The following is a 21,473-nucleotide window of genomic DNA, read 5'->3' as shown; positions in this document are numbered from 1 at the left end:
CTCATTTACTCAGTTCATTATCAGTCCACCACCATAGCATAAACGTTCACTAGTCAATCAATGGGAAGAACTCCCCCATTCTCCGACTCACAACCCCTGTTTAATCAATGGTCTTATCGGGTCTCAGGCCGGGACTCACTCACCCTCTGTCCATCGCTGACTCTCAGAGCCAGCCTGGAGGTGGGCAGGCCAGTGTGGACGAAGCTGATCTTACCCTCCTCCAGATCGGGCAGCGAGAACAAGCTAATGGCCCTGGAAGACAGATGCATGCTGTTAGCTTTCAGACTTCACTCTGTTCTGATCCTCCTCAGTTCAATCTTTTCAATGCCTTGCTCAAGGGGTTGTCATAATCACTGTACCACCCTACTCAAGCCAATTTGACTTCTAGAGAGCTTCCAGACTTGTCGAGGGATTTCAGGTGATATAACACACTCTGGCGGCCATATTGGAGCTCTTGGGAAACATCATCTGTGAACGTCTGATTGCACATCTAAATGTAGGTTCCAACTGGTACCAGCACCGACCTGCCGGGGTGATCCTGCTGCTCCAGCTGTCCGGCCTCGGTGTCGAGGTCTCCCAGGGAGCTGAACACCAGGTCTGCAGGGCTGCTGTCCGGGTCAGACACTCTCAGCACATCTGTCGTCAGCTAAGGGACACATTTGTGATTTGGTTTAATTTGTATTATTCCTTCTTTTTAGGAAAGGGATTCAGCTTTATTGTCTTTTGTCTGGATCAGTGGTTGTCAAACTTTTTGGCTTGTGATCCCTTAAAGTGAAGTGACACAAATCTCACCACACACAAATCTCACCACACACGAATCTCACCACACACAAATCTCACCACACACAAATCTCACCACACATAAATTTCACCACACACAAATGTCAACCACACACAAATCTCACCACACACAAATCTCACCACACACAAATCTCGCCAGATCTCACCACACACACATCTTGCCGGTAGAGCAGGTCATCCACTAACCAGAAGGTCGGCGGTTCGATCCCCGGCTCCTCCAGTCCGCATGTCAAAGTGTCCTTGGGCAAGACACTGAACCCCAAATTGCTCCCGATGGCTGTGCAAGCACCCTGCATGGCAGCTTGCCGCCTTCGGTGTGTGAATGGGTGAATGTAGGCACATTGTAAAGCGCCTTGGATAAAAGTGCTATATAAATGCAGTCCATTTACCATTTACACCTACCTGTCGTTTGGACTTCTCCAGCAGGACGAAAAGGTTGCCCTCCGGCAGGCTGAGCTCGGGCGCGTCATTGACGGGACTGACACTGATGTCAAAGCGGTGCAGCCGGTTCCCCTTCAGAAACAGCGGCAGCTCCTTGCTGCTGCTGCAGAAGACCGAGAACATGAAGAAGTCCCGCCGGTCCTCCGAGCCTGCATGGATGTACATGACCCGGCCCTGCCACAGGTCCAGCATGCTGAAGCTCCGCCCCTCCTCCCCCCCTCCCTCCTTCTCTTTGGGCTGGTTATTAGTGATCAGAAAGCCGCCGTGTCGGGCTGCGAGGTCGAGCCGCAGCTGGCCGTGGAGCGGCTGTTCCTCCACGTGGAACATCAGCTGGGACGGGCGGATGTCCAGCGTCCGGAAATCCAGGTTCACCTGCAAAAGGAAAGGAGCTTCCATATTGCTGTTTGCATGTGACAATTTTGTAAATCCAGTTTTCTCGATTTTCATATTCTAACTTTAGTTAAAGGATTACATGCTCCTCTGTGGGTTGAAAAAATAAAGAACAACCCTTGGGCTGAGCAATACGAGGGATCAGCCGAGCAGCATTTTGGTAAATAAACCCGCGTTTTCGGGTGGAAACTGCAATGGGACCCTATGGAGCTAGCTTTGAGTGCAGAATCGCAACAGTTGGTCAAAATAATATGAAAGGTGAAAACAACACAGGAGCAGATCAACAGCAGACAAACTGCTCTACCTTAATGTGTTTGGGTTCCAGCGCCGCCCGTCCTCCCTCTACTACCTCTAACTCTCTCAGAAACAGGAAGTTGGGGTTCTTCTTCCTGTTTTGCTCATTGTTGTTGCTGATTGGTTGTCTGGTCGTGATGTCATCAAAAAGGGTTTGATCCGTCGCGCTGGAGGTGGTCACCGCCTCTGGAGCCTGGCTTTGTTTGCAGCCCACAGAGACATCCTTGGTGATGATGGCTTGCGGCAGGCCGGTCCTCTGGGTGTTCACCCTGATTTCTCGGAGGCAGCCTTTAAAGGAGCCGCCTCCTCCGGCCTGCTGCGCCCCAGGAGCGGCCAACGGCAGCCTGGCTCGCCTGTACTCTCCCCGGGCTTGATCGTCCAGCCCTCCCAGGTACAGAGGGCCTTTGAGCTGGATCACTGGGAGCTCCGGACCCAGGTTGGCATTGATCAGCTCCTCCCCCACCTTCAGCTGGACGCTTTGGGGCAGCAGGTGCAGGCCGACGGGGTACCAGCTGTGGTTGCTGTGGAGGTCTGTGAGGGAGCGCAGCTCAGCTTTACTCCCCTCTCCATTTGCCACCATCGCCACCAGGCGACCGTCTCTAATCTCTATGGCAAGAAACCCTCCCTGGAGGACGGAGCTATACAGGACCAAACCATCTTTTTCTCTTGCAGAGGGGTACAGCTCACACTCGAACACCCCCTCCTGTGGCACGTCCCACGGCGGGAGCGAGAGGAAGGCTTTGGAGCTGAAGAAACTGACAGAGTCATCTTCTGATGCAGAGAACTGGGGGCTGCAGCCCAGAGAAACCTCGTGCACGCTCTTGTACCCGGAATACGGCCTCAGGGTCGACAGCAGGTTGTGCTCGTTAAACAGGAGTTCGTCCACGCAGCCTCTGAAGCCGGTGGAGTTGTGTTGGGAGGAGGAGAGCAGGTAGGGGTGGCTCAGCCCGGTCGACCCGCCGACGAAGAGCCCGTCCTGGACGCTGAGCTCCAGGTCCGGTCCCGGCATACGGAGGCTGGTCTGGGAGTTTCGGTCCACAGTCATGGTGACGTTATGGTGGTCGTGCTTCAGCTCCATGGAGTGCCAGGCCAGGTCGCTGAGGTGGATGCCCTTCTCTGAGCGCAACGAACGCTCCCCTGAGCCCAAGTCCAGACGAACCTGAGGAGGCAGGGAGGAAGGGAGGAGGAAAGGAGGGATGGAGGATACAAAGGAAAAGATGGAGGGACAATGGGAAGGAAAACAACAAAATCAAGAGACATGGAGTGAAAGTCTTTCTAATTGCTAATAACCAGCATTGAGGATACTTTGTAAATCTGATTTTACGAGCAACTAGTTACTTAAAGTCCTAATGAAACCACATCTTGCCTCCTTAATGTGATGTATTTCCTGTTGAAACAAGATGATTGGGCGGACTCTAACATATAGGGAGGGAGGGATCATTCAAAGTGTAAACCAATGGGAGATCAGTTAGGGAGCGAAATAAGTTATCATTTGATGGGAGGGGTGGAGGGGCAGGACTGTTCAAAAAGCTGTGATGGTTTATTGTCATCTCCTGGAACATGACGAAGTCACCACTTTTTCTTCTTTTTTTTGGCAGTGCGCTATAGGGGCAGCAATTGACGCGCGAGAGAGAGGGAGTGAGAGAGAGTGAGATAGCGGCAGAAAGAGTGATTGAATACCACCCCGAGTCACGGGTAGGCAGGCACAAAGCATGTTTTTTTGTGTTTAACGCCAGTTTAGCGCCTAAGGCCAGGGGGAGAATAGAGGCCACAGAGTGGGTATCTGCGCTCCTCAGATTCTTTAAGTGCGTACAGATCCCAAAGTCCTGTGAGATATTAGGAAGACAGAATGCTACACACATTGCATATGATGTGACAATGGCTTTACATCCCTATCCACATAGAACCAGGCTTATAACCAGTTTGTGTTCATTCATATTAATACAACAGAATTCATGGACTAGGCTTTCAGACAAATCGTATTGCCTGCAGAAGTTTCACCACCCACAATTTTTTCAGTGCTCACTTTTTAGAAGTAAAATCACTGAATGCATTTTATTTGTAGATTGTTGTTGAGACAGCTGTGAAAAAAAAGAAAGAAAGAAAAGACAAAAAGCAGATCCTGAGCACATATTATGAAAACAGAAGTGAGACAGCTGTTAACTCTAGATTAAAGGATTATTCCACCAAACCCTCTCATCAGAAAAGCCCTCGCCTAGTAGTTGGAGCGAACATTAAACTATTGTGGTCTTCTCTGCTGGCTTGAGTCATGATGGAACTTGTTCTGAAATGAAGTCAGTGCCAGAGGGTTAATTTCCCCCCTTCTCTTTGACTGTGTGAGCATTCCGACACCCAGACGTGTGAGTTTAATCTCCCCCCGGCTCATAGTAGTGAATATACCAATATGAGCTGAGATGGCCCCGTAGGTGTCTTGTCTCTTGGTCTTAAGCAGAGCAATCTAGTAAAAGAGTGGCGTCAGTGGAGGTCCAAAATGTGTGACTCAGTAGCCAATGAACAGCCAGGAAGGAGGCTCGCGCTACATTTGAATGCTAAAATAAAGCAGATAGTGTACAATTTGATTCTTTAAATGTCGGACCGTTTCAAAGTACATCACAAACTGTCCATTTTGCTGCAACTCGACAGCGCTGCTTCATCCAGAACCCTACTTCCGGGAAAACTATTGGGAGTAAAAAACTGGTCCATTGGAGTGAACGGAGATGTCGCGACTCTTGTATATACACGGCTCTGGTCTTAAGGTGTCAAGCTTACGCTGCAACTTTCAGGGTGTGTCAGGGCGGGAGGCCCCTTCACACGTGGCATTAAAATGTCTCTGCTGCTGAGGTGGAGACTCAAGTCACATGACTTGGACTTGAATCAGACCAGTGGGCTAGCTCGGGGCTTTACAGAGGAAGCTGCGGAAGTGATCCTGAAAGCTGTAGTTCCTCGAATGGCCACTTGAGGCTGGACGTTAAAATGCCCCACTTTGTAACAGTGATTAAGCATGTCTACAGAATGGACCGAAACGCGGTTTTGACCTATTAAATATAATATAACTTGCCCGTTCAGAGTCAAAATAGACAATAGAAAAGACTATGTTTGGGGGGTGATTGACAGGTTGCCCGTCCAGTGATCACGCAGCTTGCTGATCATGGACCAATAGCAGGCGGAGCTGCAGCTCTGGGAAACTCCTAGTCTGGTGCCGTCTCACGTGAGCTGCGCGAAGACCTCAAGATGGCGACAGGCGACTTCAACCATGGATGTACAGTATGTGCTTCAACACAGGAGTCTAAAAAACAATGGTAGGCTACTTCCATATAATATAGTCAATGAATCAGACTCAAGTCTCAATTTTAATAGATTGAGACTTGACTTGATGCATGAAGAGAAGGGTTCTGGTGACTGGGGACTTGAGTCTGATTTGTACTTTGATGACTTGAAGAGATTTCTAAAGTCTTGACTTGAGATCTTCTGTTTGTGTAAATGACTTGTCATGAGATTTGTTCCGGAAGATGACTGAATTTAAAGTGATAATCTCAAAGATTTTCACGTAAATAAAGGTCTGTTAAAAGTCACTATCGCAGACTGAGTTAACAACACAATGGTGATTGAGCCTATGGCCCCTTGATGGATGCCTTTGCATTTTCACTATTGCAGCATTTATGAAGATTTATGAACCCAGAGAGGGTAGGCGGAGCTAAGGCAATAGACTCGCTCTTCACGTTACTATTCACCTTAGCAGCCCCGCCCACTTGTTCTTTTCCATGTCAGACGCAATTGTATTTGTTCTTCCGGTTCAGCGCTAGTTGGCGGCCAAATTCAAAACAAAACAAATCGTTACTGCTGCGAGGAGCCGATGGCTGTACCCGGTCGGCATTTAACGTTAGAGACAAAAGCACGTCGACAGTGTTTTTTCACTGCCAGTACAGTAGCCTGGGTTGACAGATGCTAGCTAGTCCGACCGGTCACACAGCCAGCGCTCTCAGTCCTCGCTGCTTGTTAAATATTTCCAAATAGGAAAATATTTATAATATAAATAAATATTTTCTCACCTGAAAAAATATTAAAACTTTAAAACGTTTTTTTTTTTTTTGGCTTGAAAACAGCTTTTTGGCAAGTCTAAAAATGATTACGGGAGGCGTAATCTACGTCCGGGTCTAAAATGGAAATACGATTCCAAAATGACGGTATGCGGAAGCGTCCTTATATGGGCAAATAATAAGGTGAATAGGTTCCTGACAACTCTTGTGTGAAGTAGGATAACAAGCTACTTTTCTTCCGGTCTCTGAGACCGAGCATTGCGGGTGGTTACTATGGCCAAACAAACTGACTAATGTCACATAATATGCAACACTGTTTGGATCTCACCTGCAATTACCGCTCATCGCCATAGGTGTCGGCAAAGAGAACGAAACTGAGAGTATCACTTAAACAAACAAACAGTGAAAAGTGGGGAAAGGCTGGTGAGGGAATCTGAGGATCCAGAAGCCGTTTGCTTATAATGGTTCAGAAATCCTCTAACAAGCTCAGCAAGCCGAGCCTCCATAAGGCAATAATTGGAAATCAAATAGATGCTTTCCCACAGGACAGCAACCAATCAGTTTAGAGCGATGGTGGTTAAGAGGCGGGGCTTCATGTGACTAGTTCAGCTAGACTGGAGAGTATGAAGTCAATGCGGCACTTTGCACTTTTTTCTGCAAATGTGTGCTTTTCATACAAACACTTATGTCAAAATGAGTTTCTGCAGCAAAGTACCACATACCCAGAATGTTTGTTTTTAGCAAACCTTGCAGGCTAGCTAGCATATTGACACTAGCATGCTAATGACATCAAAAGTTCACTGACGTTAGTGGAGCAAGGCTGCAACTAGCTCTTTAACAATGGAAAATGCTTTGGAGTTGTTTTTTTGTGCTTTGATGAATGGCAATATTGATCCAATGCTTGAAGGTAGAGGATCAGTGGGTGTAGCATCAATACAGCAGCATCTTCATTAGGATGGTCACAGTCTCTTCAGTGCATCTATCCACTGCTGTCGAGGTGTCTGAGGTCTCCAAGACACTGAACGTCTATACACACTTCAGGCTCAGCTATAATGCATCAGTGACACTGTCTGGTGTTAGTACAAACGTTCCAATAAGCATAATAATGTATGATACATCATATGAAAGCCTACAATCTGCACTTTCATCATCTGTAAAAAAAGAAAATAAATGAGGAAAAAAAGACCTTGGCCTACATGTTAACCAAAACACGAGTCCCTGTCACACGATGGGAACTGTTTGAATCGGTGTGTATGGTATGTCTGCGTCTATTCTCACCTGCAGGCGTCCAGAGATCAGCTCCAGCAGCAGGAAGTCCCTCCGTCCGGCTGCCAGGAACAGCACCCCCGCTGGGCTGGAGGTCCGGAACCGCACGTGGAGCAGCGTCTGCCGGGACGCCTCCGCGGTCCGCAGGTGCACGAAGCCGTCGCCGTAGAACGACGCTGGAACAACAAGAACGGAGGGAGATGGGACGTTTAGACCTGTCGGTCGGTGTAATAAGGTTTACTGCCACATATCTGCAGAGGGTTGACTCACTTTCTGGCAGAGCAATAGCTGCAAGCAGCTGACTGAAAACGCAAGAGATGTCAGTATTATTCCACTGTTTAGCATGGTGATATATATGACCTCTTCACTACATGTTTCTGTTGAATATATCTGTTCTGATGAGCTATTGTGAAAATGTGACTTTATTGTTTGTGTTAATTACAGACCACTAAGCTGTGCCACAGACCTGACGATGATGTTGCAATTCCTTGTTGCTGATGGAGGTCAGTAAAGGTCAAAGTTGATTCGCCCTAATAAAGCCCTATTACATGTAACTGTGAAAAGGTACGTTTTCCCCCTCCAACAACTGAAAAGAGCATGCAGTGAACAAAACTAGGCCAACATTAGACACATTCCATTAAACTGTATTGATTGTCTTAACAGTGTTGCAAGTGCTTGTCGATGTGGCGTCTGTCTGCACTTTATACGTGCTATCTGAATTCAATGAATGACAGCTAATGCAGTGTGAAGCTGGGTCAGGCAGCAGGCTCCTGGAATGACCCTGGCCTGAAGCAAATAGGCTCTATGCACACAACCCTTCCATGTTTGACATGAGGCCGCCCCGCCACTTCCCGTCCTCATAACACGAGTCATATCGTATCAAAAAAGAAAAAAGAAAAAGCTCGCTCCGAAACTTCTGGCTATGGGCGGAACGTAAGAGCCAAAGTGCTGTACTTTATAATATATATATATATATATATATATATATATATATATATATATATATATAATACTCCAGGAAAATATTACATTCTTATATTGAATAACTAAATATAATAACTCAATAACTCAATTCAAAATAACTCAATTCTTGCATTCCGTTCAGACGTAATGTTATGGATCCGGCAAGTTTCTTCAAGTACTTCTTTGAATACTTTGTTTGTTATGTCCATGCTTCTTACTTTCTCTCTAACTCGTAGCGACTGGCGAGGTGAGGCTGCCTACTGCTGCATTTCTATGGGGGAAGGAAAACACTGCGGACCAGAACACAGGACCGGGCCATGGGGCGGGACATCCTGCCTGTAGTAATGCGTACCAGGCTCTTCTCCTCGGGAAGAGCCTGGTGGTGGTTACATCAAATAGAAAAGGTCTATTTCTTATCCCTGTACGGTTACATCAAATAGAAAAGGTCTAGTTGTCGCGTGTGTCATTTTCTACACATTTCCTTGTAATTCAGCCTGGTATCTCTGGAAACTTTGTGATCTTGACTAGGATTTCAAATGAGGCTCTGTGGGTTTGAACAAAGCTCAGCCACACAACATAGAGACACTGGCTATGATGACACACGTCATCATTCAGAAACCACGCCCAACACGGGGGAAAACAGAAACCCCCCCTCCAATCCTGGCGTTCTCCTATGTCGCGTGCATGGTTGCGTGTTGCACAAAAAGATCGTATATACGGAAGATGAACACTCCAACTTACTTCCTTGACGATGTCAAGAAAGACATGTATGTTAGGGTTAATACTCCTGTCAGTGCCCCTGACCAAGGTACTGGCAAAAGAACTGGAGTTGGTCCCCGGGCGCTGCACTGCAGCTGCCCACTGCTCCTAGTTCTAGGAAGGTTCCTAGTAGAGGATGGGTCAAATGCAGAGGATGAATTTCCCCAAGGGGATAAATAAAGGATAACTTAACTTTTAACTTAACTTAACTTGACAGCTAGATCCACATTTTTCTTCTCGCCAATTCTCAATGGCTTCCTTGTTTTGCTCAGGAGTACAAAAAAACTTGAACTGGCGATTTTCTACATTTGTTGTCTGCGCAGCCCACCACACAACAGCTTTTAGCTATGTTTAATTCAAGGAAAATGACGCTGGTGTGTGGAAATGAACGGAGCTTTTCCCCCGTGATGGGCGTGGCCTATTTCATGCAGTGTCTCTATGTGTTTATTTTGTAATCATGGACCCAATGGAGAGAGATAATTGGCATGAGGGAGGAAAAACACAAGCGTAGAGAGTTGATCAACAATCGCTCACATAATGGTTGTGTGCAGTCAAACCAAAGTAGGCTGTAATTACAGCAAACCCTATTTTTAGCATTTCAATAAGATACAATCGAAGCGACCCGTTTCACTCCCAACTCGTCAAATACAGAACACGGCCCCTTGACGTCACTTTGTAATGCACTGGGTACCCTTTTTTCAACGTGCAGGGTAGTCCAATAGACTTCTATAGAACTCCCACAATGTGCAGGGTAGTCCAATATAATATACTTATATAGAACTCCCACAACATGCAGGGTAGTCCAATATAGAACTCCCACAACGAGCAGGGTAGTCCAATAGAATGCTATAGAACTCCCACAATGTGCAGGGTAGTCCAATATAATATACTTACTGTATATAGAACTTCCACAACATGCAGGGTAGTCCAATATATAACTCCCACAATGTGCAGGGTAATCCTATAGACTTCTAGGACTACCTATAGACTTCTATATGACTCCCACAATGTGCAGGGTAGTCCAATAGACTTATATAGAACTCCCACAACATGCAGGGTAGTCCAATAGACTTCTATAGAACTCCCACAATGTGCAGGGTAGTCCAATAGACAGGGTAGGGTGCAGGGTAGTCCAATAGACTTCTATAGAACTCCCACAATGTGCAGGGTAGTCCAATATAATATACTATATTATATATATAGTATATATATATATATATATATATATATATAGAGAATATATATATATAGAGAATATATATATATATAGAGAATATATATATATATATATATATATATATATATATATATATATATATATATATATATATATATATATATATATATATATATATATATATATATATAGAGAATATATAGAGAATGCCCGAGTCTCGCCACCTTCAAAGGCCAGTTGAAAATATGGCTCAGATCAAACCAACAATGTGATCACAATTAACATACTTAACAGATCATTGTTTTGCAGCATGCTCTGTGTGTTTTATTTATTTTATTTATTTTAGGTTTCACTAACCTTTTATACTATTAATTTTTTTTTGGTACTACTAATTGTGTGTTTTAATCATTTTTGGTTTTACTAACTTTCTGTACTTTTAATCTTTGTTGTATTATTAATTTTTCTTTCGCTTTCATGATTACATCAACCTGCCATGGGACTACAGGTGGAAACTAGCCCTTGGGCTACAACCTGGCATATTTACTGTACGGCTGTACTGTTCATTAATGTGTAAAGTCCCATTCTTTAAATAAATGAATCTGAATCTGACTTATATAGAACTCCAAAAACATGCAGGGTAGTCCAATAGACTTCTATATAACTCCCACAACGAGCAGGGTAGTCCAATAGACTTCTATATAACTCCCACAATGTGCAGGGTAGTCCTATAGACTTCTAGGACTACCTATAGACTTGTATAGGACTCCCACAATGTGCAGGGTAGTCCAATATACTTCTATAGGACTCCCACAACATGCAGGGTAGTCCAATAGACTTCTAGAGGACTCCCACAATGTGCAGGGTAGTCCAATAGACTTCTATAGGACTCCCACAATGTCCAAGGTAGTCCAATAGACTTCTTATGGACTCCCACAACGTGCAGGGTAGTCCAATAGACTTCTATAGAACTCCCACAACATGCAGGGTAGTCCAATAGACTTCTATAGAACTCCCACAACATGCAGGGTAGTCCAATAGACTTCTATAGAACTCCCACAATGTGCAGGGTAGGGCAATATACCTCTATAGAACTCCCACAATGTGCAGGGTAGTCCTATAGACTTCTAGGACTACCTATAGACTTCTATAGGACTCCCACATTGTGCAGGGTAGTCCAATAGACTTCTATAGGACTCCCACAATATGCAGAGTAGTCCAATAGACTTCTAGAGGACTCCCACAATGTGTAGGGTAGTCCAATAGACTTCTATAGGACTCCCACAACGTGCAGGGTAGTCCAATAGACTTCTATAGAACTCCCACAACATGCAGGGTAGTCCAATATACTTCTATATAACTCCCACAATGTGCAGGGTAGTCAATAGACTTCTAAATAACTCCCACAACATGCAGGGTAGTCCAATAGACCAATAGACTTCTATATAACTCCCACAATGTGCAGGGTAGTCCAATAGACAGGGTAGGGTGCAGGGTAGTCCAATAGACTTCTATAGAACTGAACTCCTACAATGTGCAGGGTAGTCCAATATACTTATATAGAACTCCCACAACGTGCAGGGTAGTCCAATAGACTTCTATAGAACTGAACTCCTACAACGTGCAGGGTAGTCCAATAGACTTCTATAGAACTCCCACAATGTGCAGGGTAGTCAACAGACTTCTATAGAACTCCCACAATGTGCAGGGTAGTCAACAGACTTCTATAGAACTCCCACAATGTGCAGGGTAGTCCAATAGACTTCTATAGAACTCCCACAACGTGCAGGGTAGTCAATAGACTTCTATAGAACTCCCACAATGTGCAGGGTAGCCAATAGACTTCTATAGAACTCCCACAATGTGCAGGGTAGTCCAATAGACTTCTACAGAACTCCCACTTCTATAGAACCTCCACAACATCTGAAATCGAGGCCACAGCAGTGTGACAGTGAAATAAAATGGTGGCCACTCAGGGTGTTGGGGTCAGGGTGATGGATGGATGTGCACGTTTGCCTTCGATGCTGACAGATCACCTGGTGTAAGATGCTGACAGATCACCTGGTTTAAGATGCTGACAGAACACCTGGTTTAAGATGCTGACAGAACACCTGGTTTAAGATGCTGACAGAACACCTGGTTTAAGATGCTGACAGATCACCTGGTTTAAGATGCTGACAGATCACCTAGTTTAAGATGCTGACAGATCACCTGGTTTAAGATGCTGACAGAACACCTGGTTTAAGATGCTGACAGAACACCTGGTTTAAGATGCTGACAGATCACCTGGTTTAAGATGCTGACAGAACACCTGGTTTAAGATGCTGACAGAACACCTGGTTTAAGATGCTGACAGATCACCTGGTTTAAGATGCTGACAGAACACCTGGTTTAAGATGCTGACAGATCACCTGGTTTAAGATGCTGACAGAACACCTGGTTTAAGATGCTGACAGATCACCTGGTTTAAGATGCTGACAGAACACCTGGTTTAAGATGCTGACAGAACACCTGGTTTAAGATGCTGACAGATCACCTGGTTTAAGATGCTGACAGAACACCTGGTTTAAGATGCTGACAGATCACCTGGTTTAAGATGCTGACAGATCACCTGGTTTAAGATGCTGACAGATCACCTGGTTTAAGATGCTGACAGAACACCTGGTTTAAGATGCTGACAGAACACCTGGTTTAAGATGCTGACAGAACACCTGGTTTAAGATGCTGACAGATCACCTGGTTTAAGATGCTGACAGATCACCTGGTTTAAGATGCTGACAGAACACCTGGTTTAAGATGCTGACAGAACACCTGGTTTAAGATGCTGACAGAACACCTGGTTTAAGATGCTGACAGATCACCTGGTTTAAGATGCTGACAGAACACCTGGTTTAAGATGCTGACAGAACACCTGGTTTAAGATGCTGACAGATCACCTGGTTTAAGATGCTGACAGAACACCTGGTTTAAGATGCTGACAGATCACCTGGTTTAAGATGCTGACAGAACACCTGGTTTAAGATGCTGACAGAACACCTGGTTTAAGATGCTGACAGATCACCTGGTTTAAGATGCTGACAGAACACCTGGTTTAAGATGCTGACAGAACACCTGGTTTAAGATGCTGACAGATCACCTGGTTTAAGATGCTGACAGAACACCTGGTTTAAGATGCTGACAGATCACCTGGTTTAAGATGCTGACAGAACACCTGGTTTAAGATGCTGACAGAACACCTGGTTTAAGATGCTGACAGATCACCTGGTTTAAGATGCTGACAGAACACCTGGTTTAAGATGCTGACAGATCACCTGGTTTAAGATGCTGACAGATCACCTGGTTTAAGATGCTGACAGATCACCTGGTTTAAGATGCTGACAGAACACCTGGTTTAAGATGCTGACAGAACACCTGGTTTAAGATGCTGACAGAACACCTGGTTTAAGATGCTGACAGATCACCTGGTTTAAGATGCTGACAGATCACCTGGTTTAAGATGCTGACAGAACACCTGGTTTAAGATGCTGACAGAACACCTGGTTTAAGATGCTGACAGAACACCTGGTTTAAGATGCTGACAGATCACCTGGTTTAAGATGCTGACAGAACACCTGGTTTAAGATGCTGACAGAACACCTGGTTTAAGATGCTGACAGAACACCTGGTTTAAGATGCTGACAGAACACCTGGTTTAAGATGCTGACAGATCACCTGGTTTAAGATGCTGACAGAACACCTGGTTTAAGATGCTGACAGATCACCTGGTTTAAGATGCTGACAGAACACCTGGTTTAAGATGCTGACAGATCACCTGGTTTAAGATGCTGACAGATCACCTGGTTTAAGATGCTGACAGAACACCTGGTTTAAGATGCTGACAGAACACCTGGTTTAAGATGCTGACAGAACACCTGGTTTAAGATGCTGACAGAACACCTGGTTTAAGATGCTGACAGATCACCTGGTTTAAGATGCTGACAGATCACCTGGTTTAAGATGCTGACAGATCACCTGGTTTAAGATGCTGACAGATCACCTGGTTTAAGATGCTGACAGAACACCTGGTTTAAGATGCTGACAGATCACCTGGTTTAAGATGCTGACAGAACACCTGGTTTAAGATGCTGACAGAACACCTGGTTTAAGATGCTGACAGATCACCTGGTTTAAGATGCTGACAGATCACCTGGTTTAAGATGCTGACAGAACACCTGGTTTAAGATGCTGACAGAACACCTGGTTTAAGATGCTGACAGAACACCTGGTTTAAGATGCTGACAGAACACCTGGTTTAAGATGCTGACAGAACACCTGGTTTAAGATGCTGACAGAACACCTGGTTTAAGATGCTGACAGATCACCTGGTTTAAGATGCTGACAGAACACCTGGTTTAAGATGCTGACAGAACACCTGGTTTAAGATGCTGACAGATCACCTGGTTTAAGATGCTGACAGAACACCTGGTTTAAGATGCTGACAGATCACCTGGTTTAAGATGCTGACAGATCACCTGGTTTAAGATGCTGACAGAACACCTGGTTTAAGATGCTGACAGATCACCTGGTTTAAGATGCTGACAGAACACCTGGTTTAAGATGCTGACAGATCACCTAGTTTAAGATGCTGACAGAACACCTGGTTTAAGATGCTGACAGAACACCTGGTTTAAGATGCTGACAGAACACCTGGTTTAAGATGCTGACAGAACACCTGGTTTAAGATGCTGACAGATCACCTGGTTTAAGATGCTGACAGAACACCTGGTTTAAGATGCTGACAGAACACCTGGTTTAAGATGCTGACAGAACACCTGGTTTAAGATGCTGACAGATCACCTAGTTTAAGATGCTGACAGAACACCTGGTTTAAGATGCTGACAGATCACCTGGTTTAAGATGCTGACAGAACACCTGGTTTAAGATGCTGACAGATCACCTGGTTTAAGATGCTGACAGAACACCTGGTTTAAGATGCTGACAGAACACCTGGTTTAAGATGCTGACAGAACACCTGGTTTAAGATGCTGACAGAACACCTGGTTTAAGATGCTGACAGAACACCTGGTTTAAGATGCTGACAGAACACCTGGTTTAAGATGCTGACAGATCACCTGGTTTAAGATGCTGACAGAACACCTGGTTTAAGATGCTGACAGAACACCTGGTTTAAGATGCTGACAGAACACCTGGTTTAAGATGCTGACAGATCACCTGGTTTAAGATGCTGACAGAACACCTGGTTTAAGATGCTGACAGATCACCTGGTTTAAGATGCTGACAGAACACCTGGTTTAAGATGCTGACAGATCACCTAGTTTAAGATGCTGACAGATCACCTGGTTTAAGATGCTGACAGATCACCTGGTTTAAGATGCTGACAGAACACCTGGTTTAAGATGCTGACAGAACACCTGGTTTAAGATGCTGACAGAACACCTGGTTTAAGATGCTGACAGATCACCTGGTTTAAGATGCTGACAGAACACCTGGTTTAAGATGCTGACAGATCACCTGGTTTAAGATGCTGACAGAACACCTGGTTTAAGATGCTGACAGATCACCTGGTTTAAGATGCTGACAGATCACCTGGTTTAAGATGCTGACAGAACACCTGGTTTAAGATGCTGACAGATCACCTGGTTTAAGATGCTGACAGAACACCTGGTTTAAGATGCTGACAGATCACCTGGTTTAAGATGCTGACAGATCACCTAGTTTAAGATGCTGACAGAACACCTGGTTTAAGATGCTGACAGATCACCTGGTTTAAGATGCTGACAGAACACCTGGTTTAAGATGCTGACAGAACACCTGGTTTAAGATGCTGACAGAACACCTGGTTTAAGATGCTGACAGATCACCTGGTTTAAGATGCTGACAGAACACCTGGTTTAAGATGCTGACAGATCACCTGGTTTAAGATGCTGACAGATCACCTGGTTTAAGATGCTGACAGATCACCTGGTTTAAGATGCTGACAGATCACCTGGTTTAAGATGCTGACAGAACACCTGGTTTAAGATGCTGACAGAACACCTGGTTTAAGATGCTGACAGATCACCTGGTTTAAGACAATTCAATTGTAGGATTCAAGACAAGAATAAATCACTGCGTCTTTTTTCAGTAGCACATCTATCTATCTATCTATCTATCTATCTATCTATCTATCTATCTATCTATCTATCTATCTATCTATCTATCTATCTTCCTATTCCTATTCCTGCAACTGTTCAACATTCATCTCACTGGCTTTTAAAAAGCTACCGTTGTCTCACTGCCTGTGAAGCACTTTGCAGTGCTGTGTGGAAACGTGCTTATTATTATTATTATTATTATTAGCCTTATTATTTCATTATTAATTGGAAGACATGTTGTGAAGGAGAAGGGCTGGGTCAGCAGGCCAGCCGTTGTGCATCTATAAGCCCATAAGCCGACTGTCCAACTCATGTCTGTCTGTCTAATCTGCCTGCAGCATGCCTGTATGAACAGTGGATTACTATTAGTAATCTTCCCACCGGCACAGACACATCCTCCAATCTGGGGATGCAAGTCTGTGTCACTGTCACTGGATAGTATAGATATAACAAGTCTACTGTGTCACTGTCACTGGACACTATAGATATAACAAGTCTACTGTGTCACTGTCACTGGACACTATAGATATAACAAGTCTACTGTGTCACTGTCACTAGACACTATAGATATAACAAGTCTACTGTGTCACTGTCACTAGACACTATAGATATAACAAGTCTACTGTGTTACTGTCACTGGACGGTATAGATATAACAAGTCGACTGTGTCACTGTCACTGGACAGGGGCATCTTTTTAAAGCAATGTTAACTGCCAACAGGTGCCCACGATGTCCCGCTGTAGCATCCAACCCAAATAGAATCCAGCATCCAGCAGCATATTGGCATACCGGTATGTCTACAGACCATGTCAGATTGGATTAAACATTAAACTAACCTAATCAAAGCTTGGACAAAACAAGGAGATTGCTTTTACTTATTATTATATTATTATTATTATTTTCTGTGTTTGTCCATCTAAAAAAAATTAAATTACTTGAAAGCACCAATCAGTGTCTGTGTGCTGACAATTAACAATCACCAATTGACACCAGCAATCGCTTGCTCTCGTATTTAAGGCTTTATGGCAGAAAACTTTTTGCAGCTGTGTGCATTACAACTTCAGAGTGAGGAGTGACTCTCTCCTCTGCAGCACCTTACCTCCAGAGAGTGTCAGAGTGAGGAGTGACTCTCTCCTCTGAAGCACCTTACCTCCAGAGAGTGTCAGAGTGAGGAGTGACTCTCTCCTCTGAAGCACCTTACCTCCAGAGAGTGTCAGAGTGAGGAGTGACTCTCTCCTCTGCGGCACCTTACCTCCAGAGAGTGTCAGAGTGAGGAGTGACTCTCTCCTCTGAAGCACCTTACCTCCAGAGAGTGTCAGAGTGAGGAGTGACTCTCTCCTCTGCGGCACCTTACCTCCAGAGAGTGTCAGAGTGAGGAGTGACTCTCTCCTCTGAAGCACCTTACCTCCAGAGAGTGTCAGAGTGAGGAGTGACTCTCTCCTCTGAAGCACCTTACCTCCAGAGAGTGTCAGAGTGAGGAGTGACTCTCTCCTCTGAGGCACCTTACCTCCAGAGAGTGTCAGAGTGAGGAGTGACTCTCTCCTCTGAAGCACCTTACCTCCAGAGAGTGTTAGAGTGAGGAGTGACTCTCTCCTCTGAAGCACCTTACCTCCAGAGAGTGTTAGAGTGAGGAGTGACTCTCTCCTCTGAAGCACCTTACCTCCAGAGAGTGTCTGAGTGAGGAGTGACTCTCTCCTCTGAAGCACCTTACCTCCAGAGAGTGTTAGAGTGAGGAGTGACTCTCTCCTCTGAAGCACCTTACCTCCAGAGAGTGTCAGAGTGAGGAGTGACTCTCTCCTCTGAGGCACCTTACCTCCGGAGAGTGTTAGAGTGAGGAGTGACTCTCTCCTCTGAAGCACCTTACCTCCAGAGAGTGTCAGAGTGAGGAGTGACTCTCTCCTCTGAAGCACCTTACCTCCAGAGAGTGTCTGAGTGAGGAGTGACTCTCTCCTCTGAAGCACCTTACCTCCAGAGAGTGTCAGAGTGAGGAGTGACTCTCTCCTCTGAGGCACCTTACCTCCAGAGAGTGTTAGAGTGAGGAGTGACTCTCTCCTCTGAAGCACCTTACCTCCAGAGAGTGTCAGAGTGAGGAGTGGCTCTCCTCTGCGGCACCTTACCTCCAGAGAGTGTTAGAGTGAGGAGTGACTCTCTCCTCTGCGGCACCTTACCTCCAGAGAGTGTCAGAGTGAGGAGTGACTCTCCTCTGTGGCACCTTACCTCCAGAGAGTGTCAGAGTGAGGAGTGACTCTCTCCTCTGCGGCACCTTACCTCCAGAGAGTGTCAGAGTGAGGAGTGACTCTCCTCTGCGGCACCTTACCTCCAGAGAGTGTTAGAGTGAGGAGTGACTCTCCTCTGCGGCACCTTACCTCCAGAGAGTGTCAGAGTGAGGAGTGACTCTCCTCTGCGGCACCTTACCTCCAGAGAGTGTCAGAGTGAGGAGTGACTCTCTCCTCTGAGGCACCTTACCTCCAGAGAGTGTCAGAGTGAGGAGTGACTCTCTCCTCTGTGGCACCTTACCTCCAGAGAGTGTCAGAGTGAGGAGTGACTCTCTCCTCTGCGGCACCTTACCTCCGGAGAGTGTCAGAGTGACTCTCTCCTCTGCGGCACCTTACCTCCAGAGAGTGTCAGAGTGAGGAGTGACTCTCTCCTCTGCGGCACCTTACCTCCAGAGAGTCTCAGAGTGAGGAGTGACTCTCCTCTGCGGCACCTTACCTCCAGAGAGTGTTAGAGTGAGGAGTGACTCTCTCCTCTGAAGCACCTTACCTCCAGAGAGTGTCAGAGTGAGGAGTGACTCTCTCCTCTGAAGCACCTTACCTCCAGAGAGTGTCAGAGTGAGGAGTGACTCTCTCCTCTGCGGCACCTTACCTCCAGAGAGTGTCAGAGTGAGGAGTGACTCTCTCCTCTGAAGCACCTTACCTCCAGAGAGTGTCAGAGTGAGGAGTGACTCTCTCCTCTGCGGCACCTTACCTCCAGAGAGTGTCAGAGTGAGGAGTGACTCTCTCCTCTGAAGCACCTTACCTCCAGAGAGTGTCAGAGTGAGGAGTGACTCTCTCCTCTGAAGCACCTTACCTCCAGAGAGTGTCAGAGTGAGGAGTGACTCTCTCCTCTGAGGCACCTTACCTCCAGAGAGTGTCAGAGTGAGGAGTGACTCTCTCCTCTGAAGCACCTTACCTCCAGAGAGTGTTAGAGTGAGGAGTGACTCTCTCCTCTGAAGCACCTTACCTCCAGAGAGTGTTAGAGTGAGGAGTGACTCTCTCCTCTGAAGCACCTTACCTCCAGAGAGTGTCAGAGTGAGGAGTGACTCTCTCCTCTGAGGCACCTTACCTCCGGAGAGTGTTAGAGTGAGGAGTGACTCTCTCCTCTGAAGCACCTTACCTCCAGAGAGTGTCAGAGTGAGGAGTGACTCTCTCCTCTGAAGCACCTTACCTCCAGAGAGTGTCTGAGTGAGGAGTGACTCTCTCCTCTGAAGCACCTTACCTCCAGAGAGTGTCAGAGTGAGGAGTGACTCTCTCCTCTGAGGCACCTTACCTCCAGAGAGTGTTAGAGTGAGGAGTGACTCTCTCCTCTGAAGCACCTTACCTCCAGAGAGTGTCAGAGTGAGGAGTGGCTCTCCTCTGCGGCACCTTACCTCCAGAGAGTGTTAGAGTGAGGAGTGACTCTCTCCTCTGCTGCACCTTACCTCCAGAGAGTGTCAGAGTGAGGAGTGACTCTCTCCTCTGCGGCACCTTACCTCCAGAGAGTGTTAGAGTGAGGAGTGACTCTCTCCTCTGCTGCACCTTACCTCCAGAGAGTGTCAGAGTGAGCAGTGACTCTCTCCTCTGCGGCACCTTACCTCCAGAGAGTGTCAGAGTGAGGAGTGACTCTCTCCTCTGCGGCACCTTACCTCCAGAGAGTGTTAGAGTGAGGAGTGACTCTCCTCTGCGGCACCTTACCTCCAGAGAGTGTCAGAGTGAGGAGTGACTCTCTCCTCTGCGGCACCTTACCTCCAGAGAGTGTTAGAGTGAGGAGTGACTCTCTCCTCTGCGGCACCTTACCTCCAGAGAGTGTTAGAGTGAGGAGTGACTCTCCTCTGCGGCACCTTACCTCCAGAGAGTGTCAGAGTGAGGAGTGACTCTTTCCTCTGCGGCACCTTACCTCCAGAGAGTGTTAGAGTGAGGAGTGACTCTCTCCTCTGAAGCACCTTACCTCCAGAGAGTGTCAGAGTGAGGAGTGACTCTCCTCTGCGGCACCTTACCTCCAGAGAGTGTCAGAGTGAGGAGTGACTCTCTCCTCTGAAGCACCTTACCTCCAGAGAGTGTTAGAGTGAGGAGTGACTCTCTCCTCTGAAGCACCTTACCTCCAGAGAGTGTTAGAGTGAGGAGTGACTCTCTCCTCTGCGGCACCTTACCTCCAGAGAGTGTTAGAGTGAGGAGTGACTCTCTCCTCTGAAGCACCTTACCTCCAGAGAGTGTCAGAGTGAGGAGTGACTCTCTCCTCTGCGGCACCTTACCTCCAGAGAGTGTTAGAGTGAGGAGTGACTCTCTCCTCTGAAGCACCTTACCTCCAGAGACCTGTCCTGTGGAAAGCAACAGGAGCAGGAAGGTCCCAGCCACAAACCTCCCCATCTGTAGGCCGCTGCAATGTCACTTCATGCATTCAGTCACAAGCAACATCTGCCTGCCTGCCTGCCTGCCTGTGTAGTCCATTGCGTTTTGATCGCTTTATTGCTCTGGATAGGATTTATACTGCTTGCCTGCCGGCTGGCTGGCTGGGTTTGGATTACAGCATGACAAAACATGTACCTGTGTGTGTGTGTGTGTGTGTGTGTGTGTGTGTGTGTGTGTGTGTGTGTGTGTGTGTGTGTGTGTGTGTGTGTGTGTGTGTGTGTGTGTGTGTGTGTGAGAGAGCAGAGCAGAGCAGAGTGAGGTGGAGCTCCACCCTCTGATCCTCTCCAGTCTCCACTGTTGTAGTTTTCAGTACCAAACTGGGCCACAAGGGGGAGTTGGTGTGACACAGAGAGAGAGAGAGAGAGAGAGAGAGAGAGAGAGAGAGAGAGAGAGAGAGAGAGAGAGAGAGAGAGAGAGAGAGACACACACACACACACACACACACACACACACACACAGAGCGAAAGAGAGAGATAACTATCAGCCTTGCTGCAAACGTATCTAAATGTCAGCAAATACAGAGAAATGATTTTGTCACTGTCGAATGGCCAGTGGGGGGTGACGTGGG

At 46.4% G+C, this 21,473-nt stretch overlaps 1 protein-coding gene across 1 annotated transcript in view; it reads right to left on the bottom strand.

The window, feature by feature from the left end:
* Positions 1-20,866, bottom strand: part of LOC310777716 (chondroitin sulfate proteoglycan 4-like) — a gene marked incomplete at its 3' end in the record, with an annotated part of 64,103 nt that extends 43,237 nt beyond the window's left edge. The window contains exons 1-6 of the mRNA XM_083638089.1: positions 20,800-20,866; positions 7,242-7,405; positions 1,937-3,085; positions 1,204-1,614; positions 525-646; positions 144-252 (exon numbers count right to left, since the gene is read on the bottom strand). Of these exons, the coding sequence (XP_083494215.1) occupies positions 144-252; positions 525-646; positions 1,204-1,614; positions 1,937-3,085; positions 7,242-7,405; positions 20,800-20,863 (2,019 nt within the window). The 5' untranslated portion in view covers positions 20,864-20,866. The remainder of the gene's footprint in view (positions 1-143; positions 253-524; positions 647-1,203; positions 1,615-1,936; positions 3,086-7,241; positions 7,406-20,799) is intronic.
* Positions 20,867-21,473: the final 607 nt, after the last annotated feature.

The sequence above is a fragment of the Poromitra crassiceps genome, assembly GCF_964638095.1.
Source record: "Poromitra crassiceps genome assembly, chromosome: 6".
Classification (NCBI taxonomy): domain Eukaryota; kingdom Metazoa; phylum Chordata; class Actinopteri; order Beryciformes; family Melamphaidae; genus Poromitra; species Poromitra crassiceps.
The sequence above is the reverse complement of the archived record's forward strand: the minus strand, read 5'-3'. Positions and strand labels throughout refer to the sequence as shown.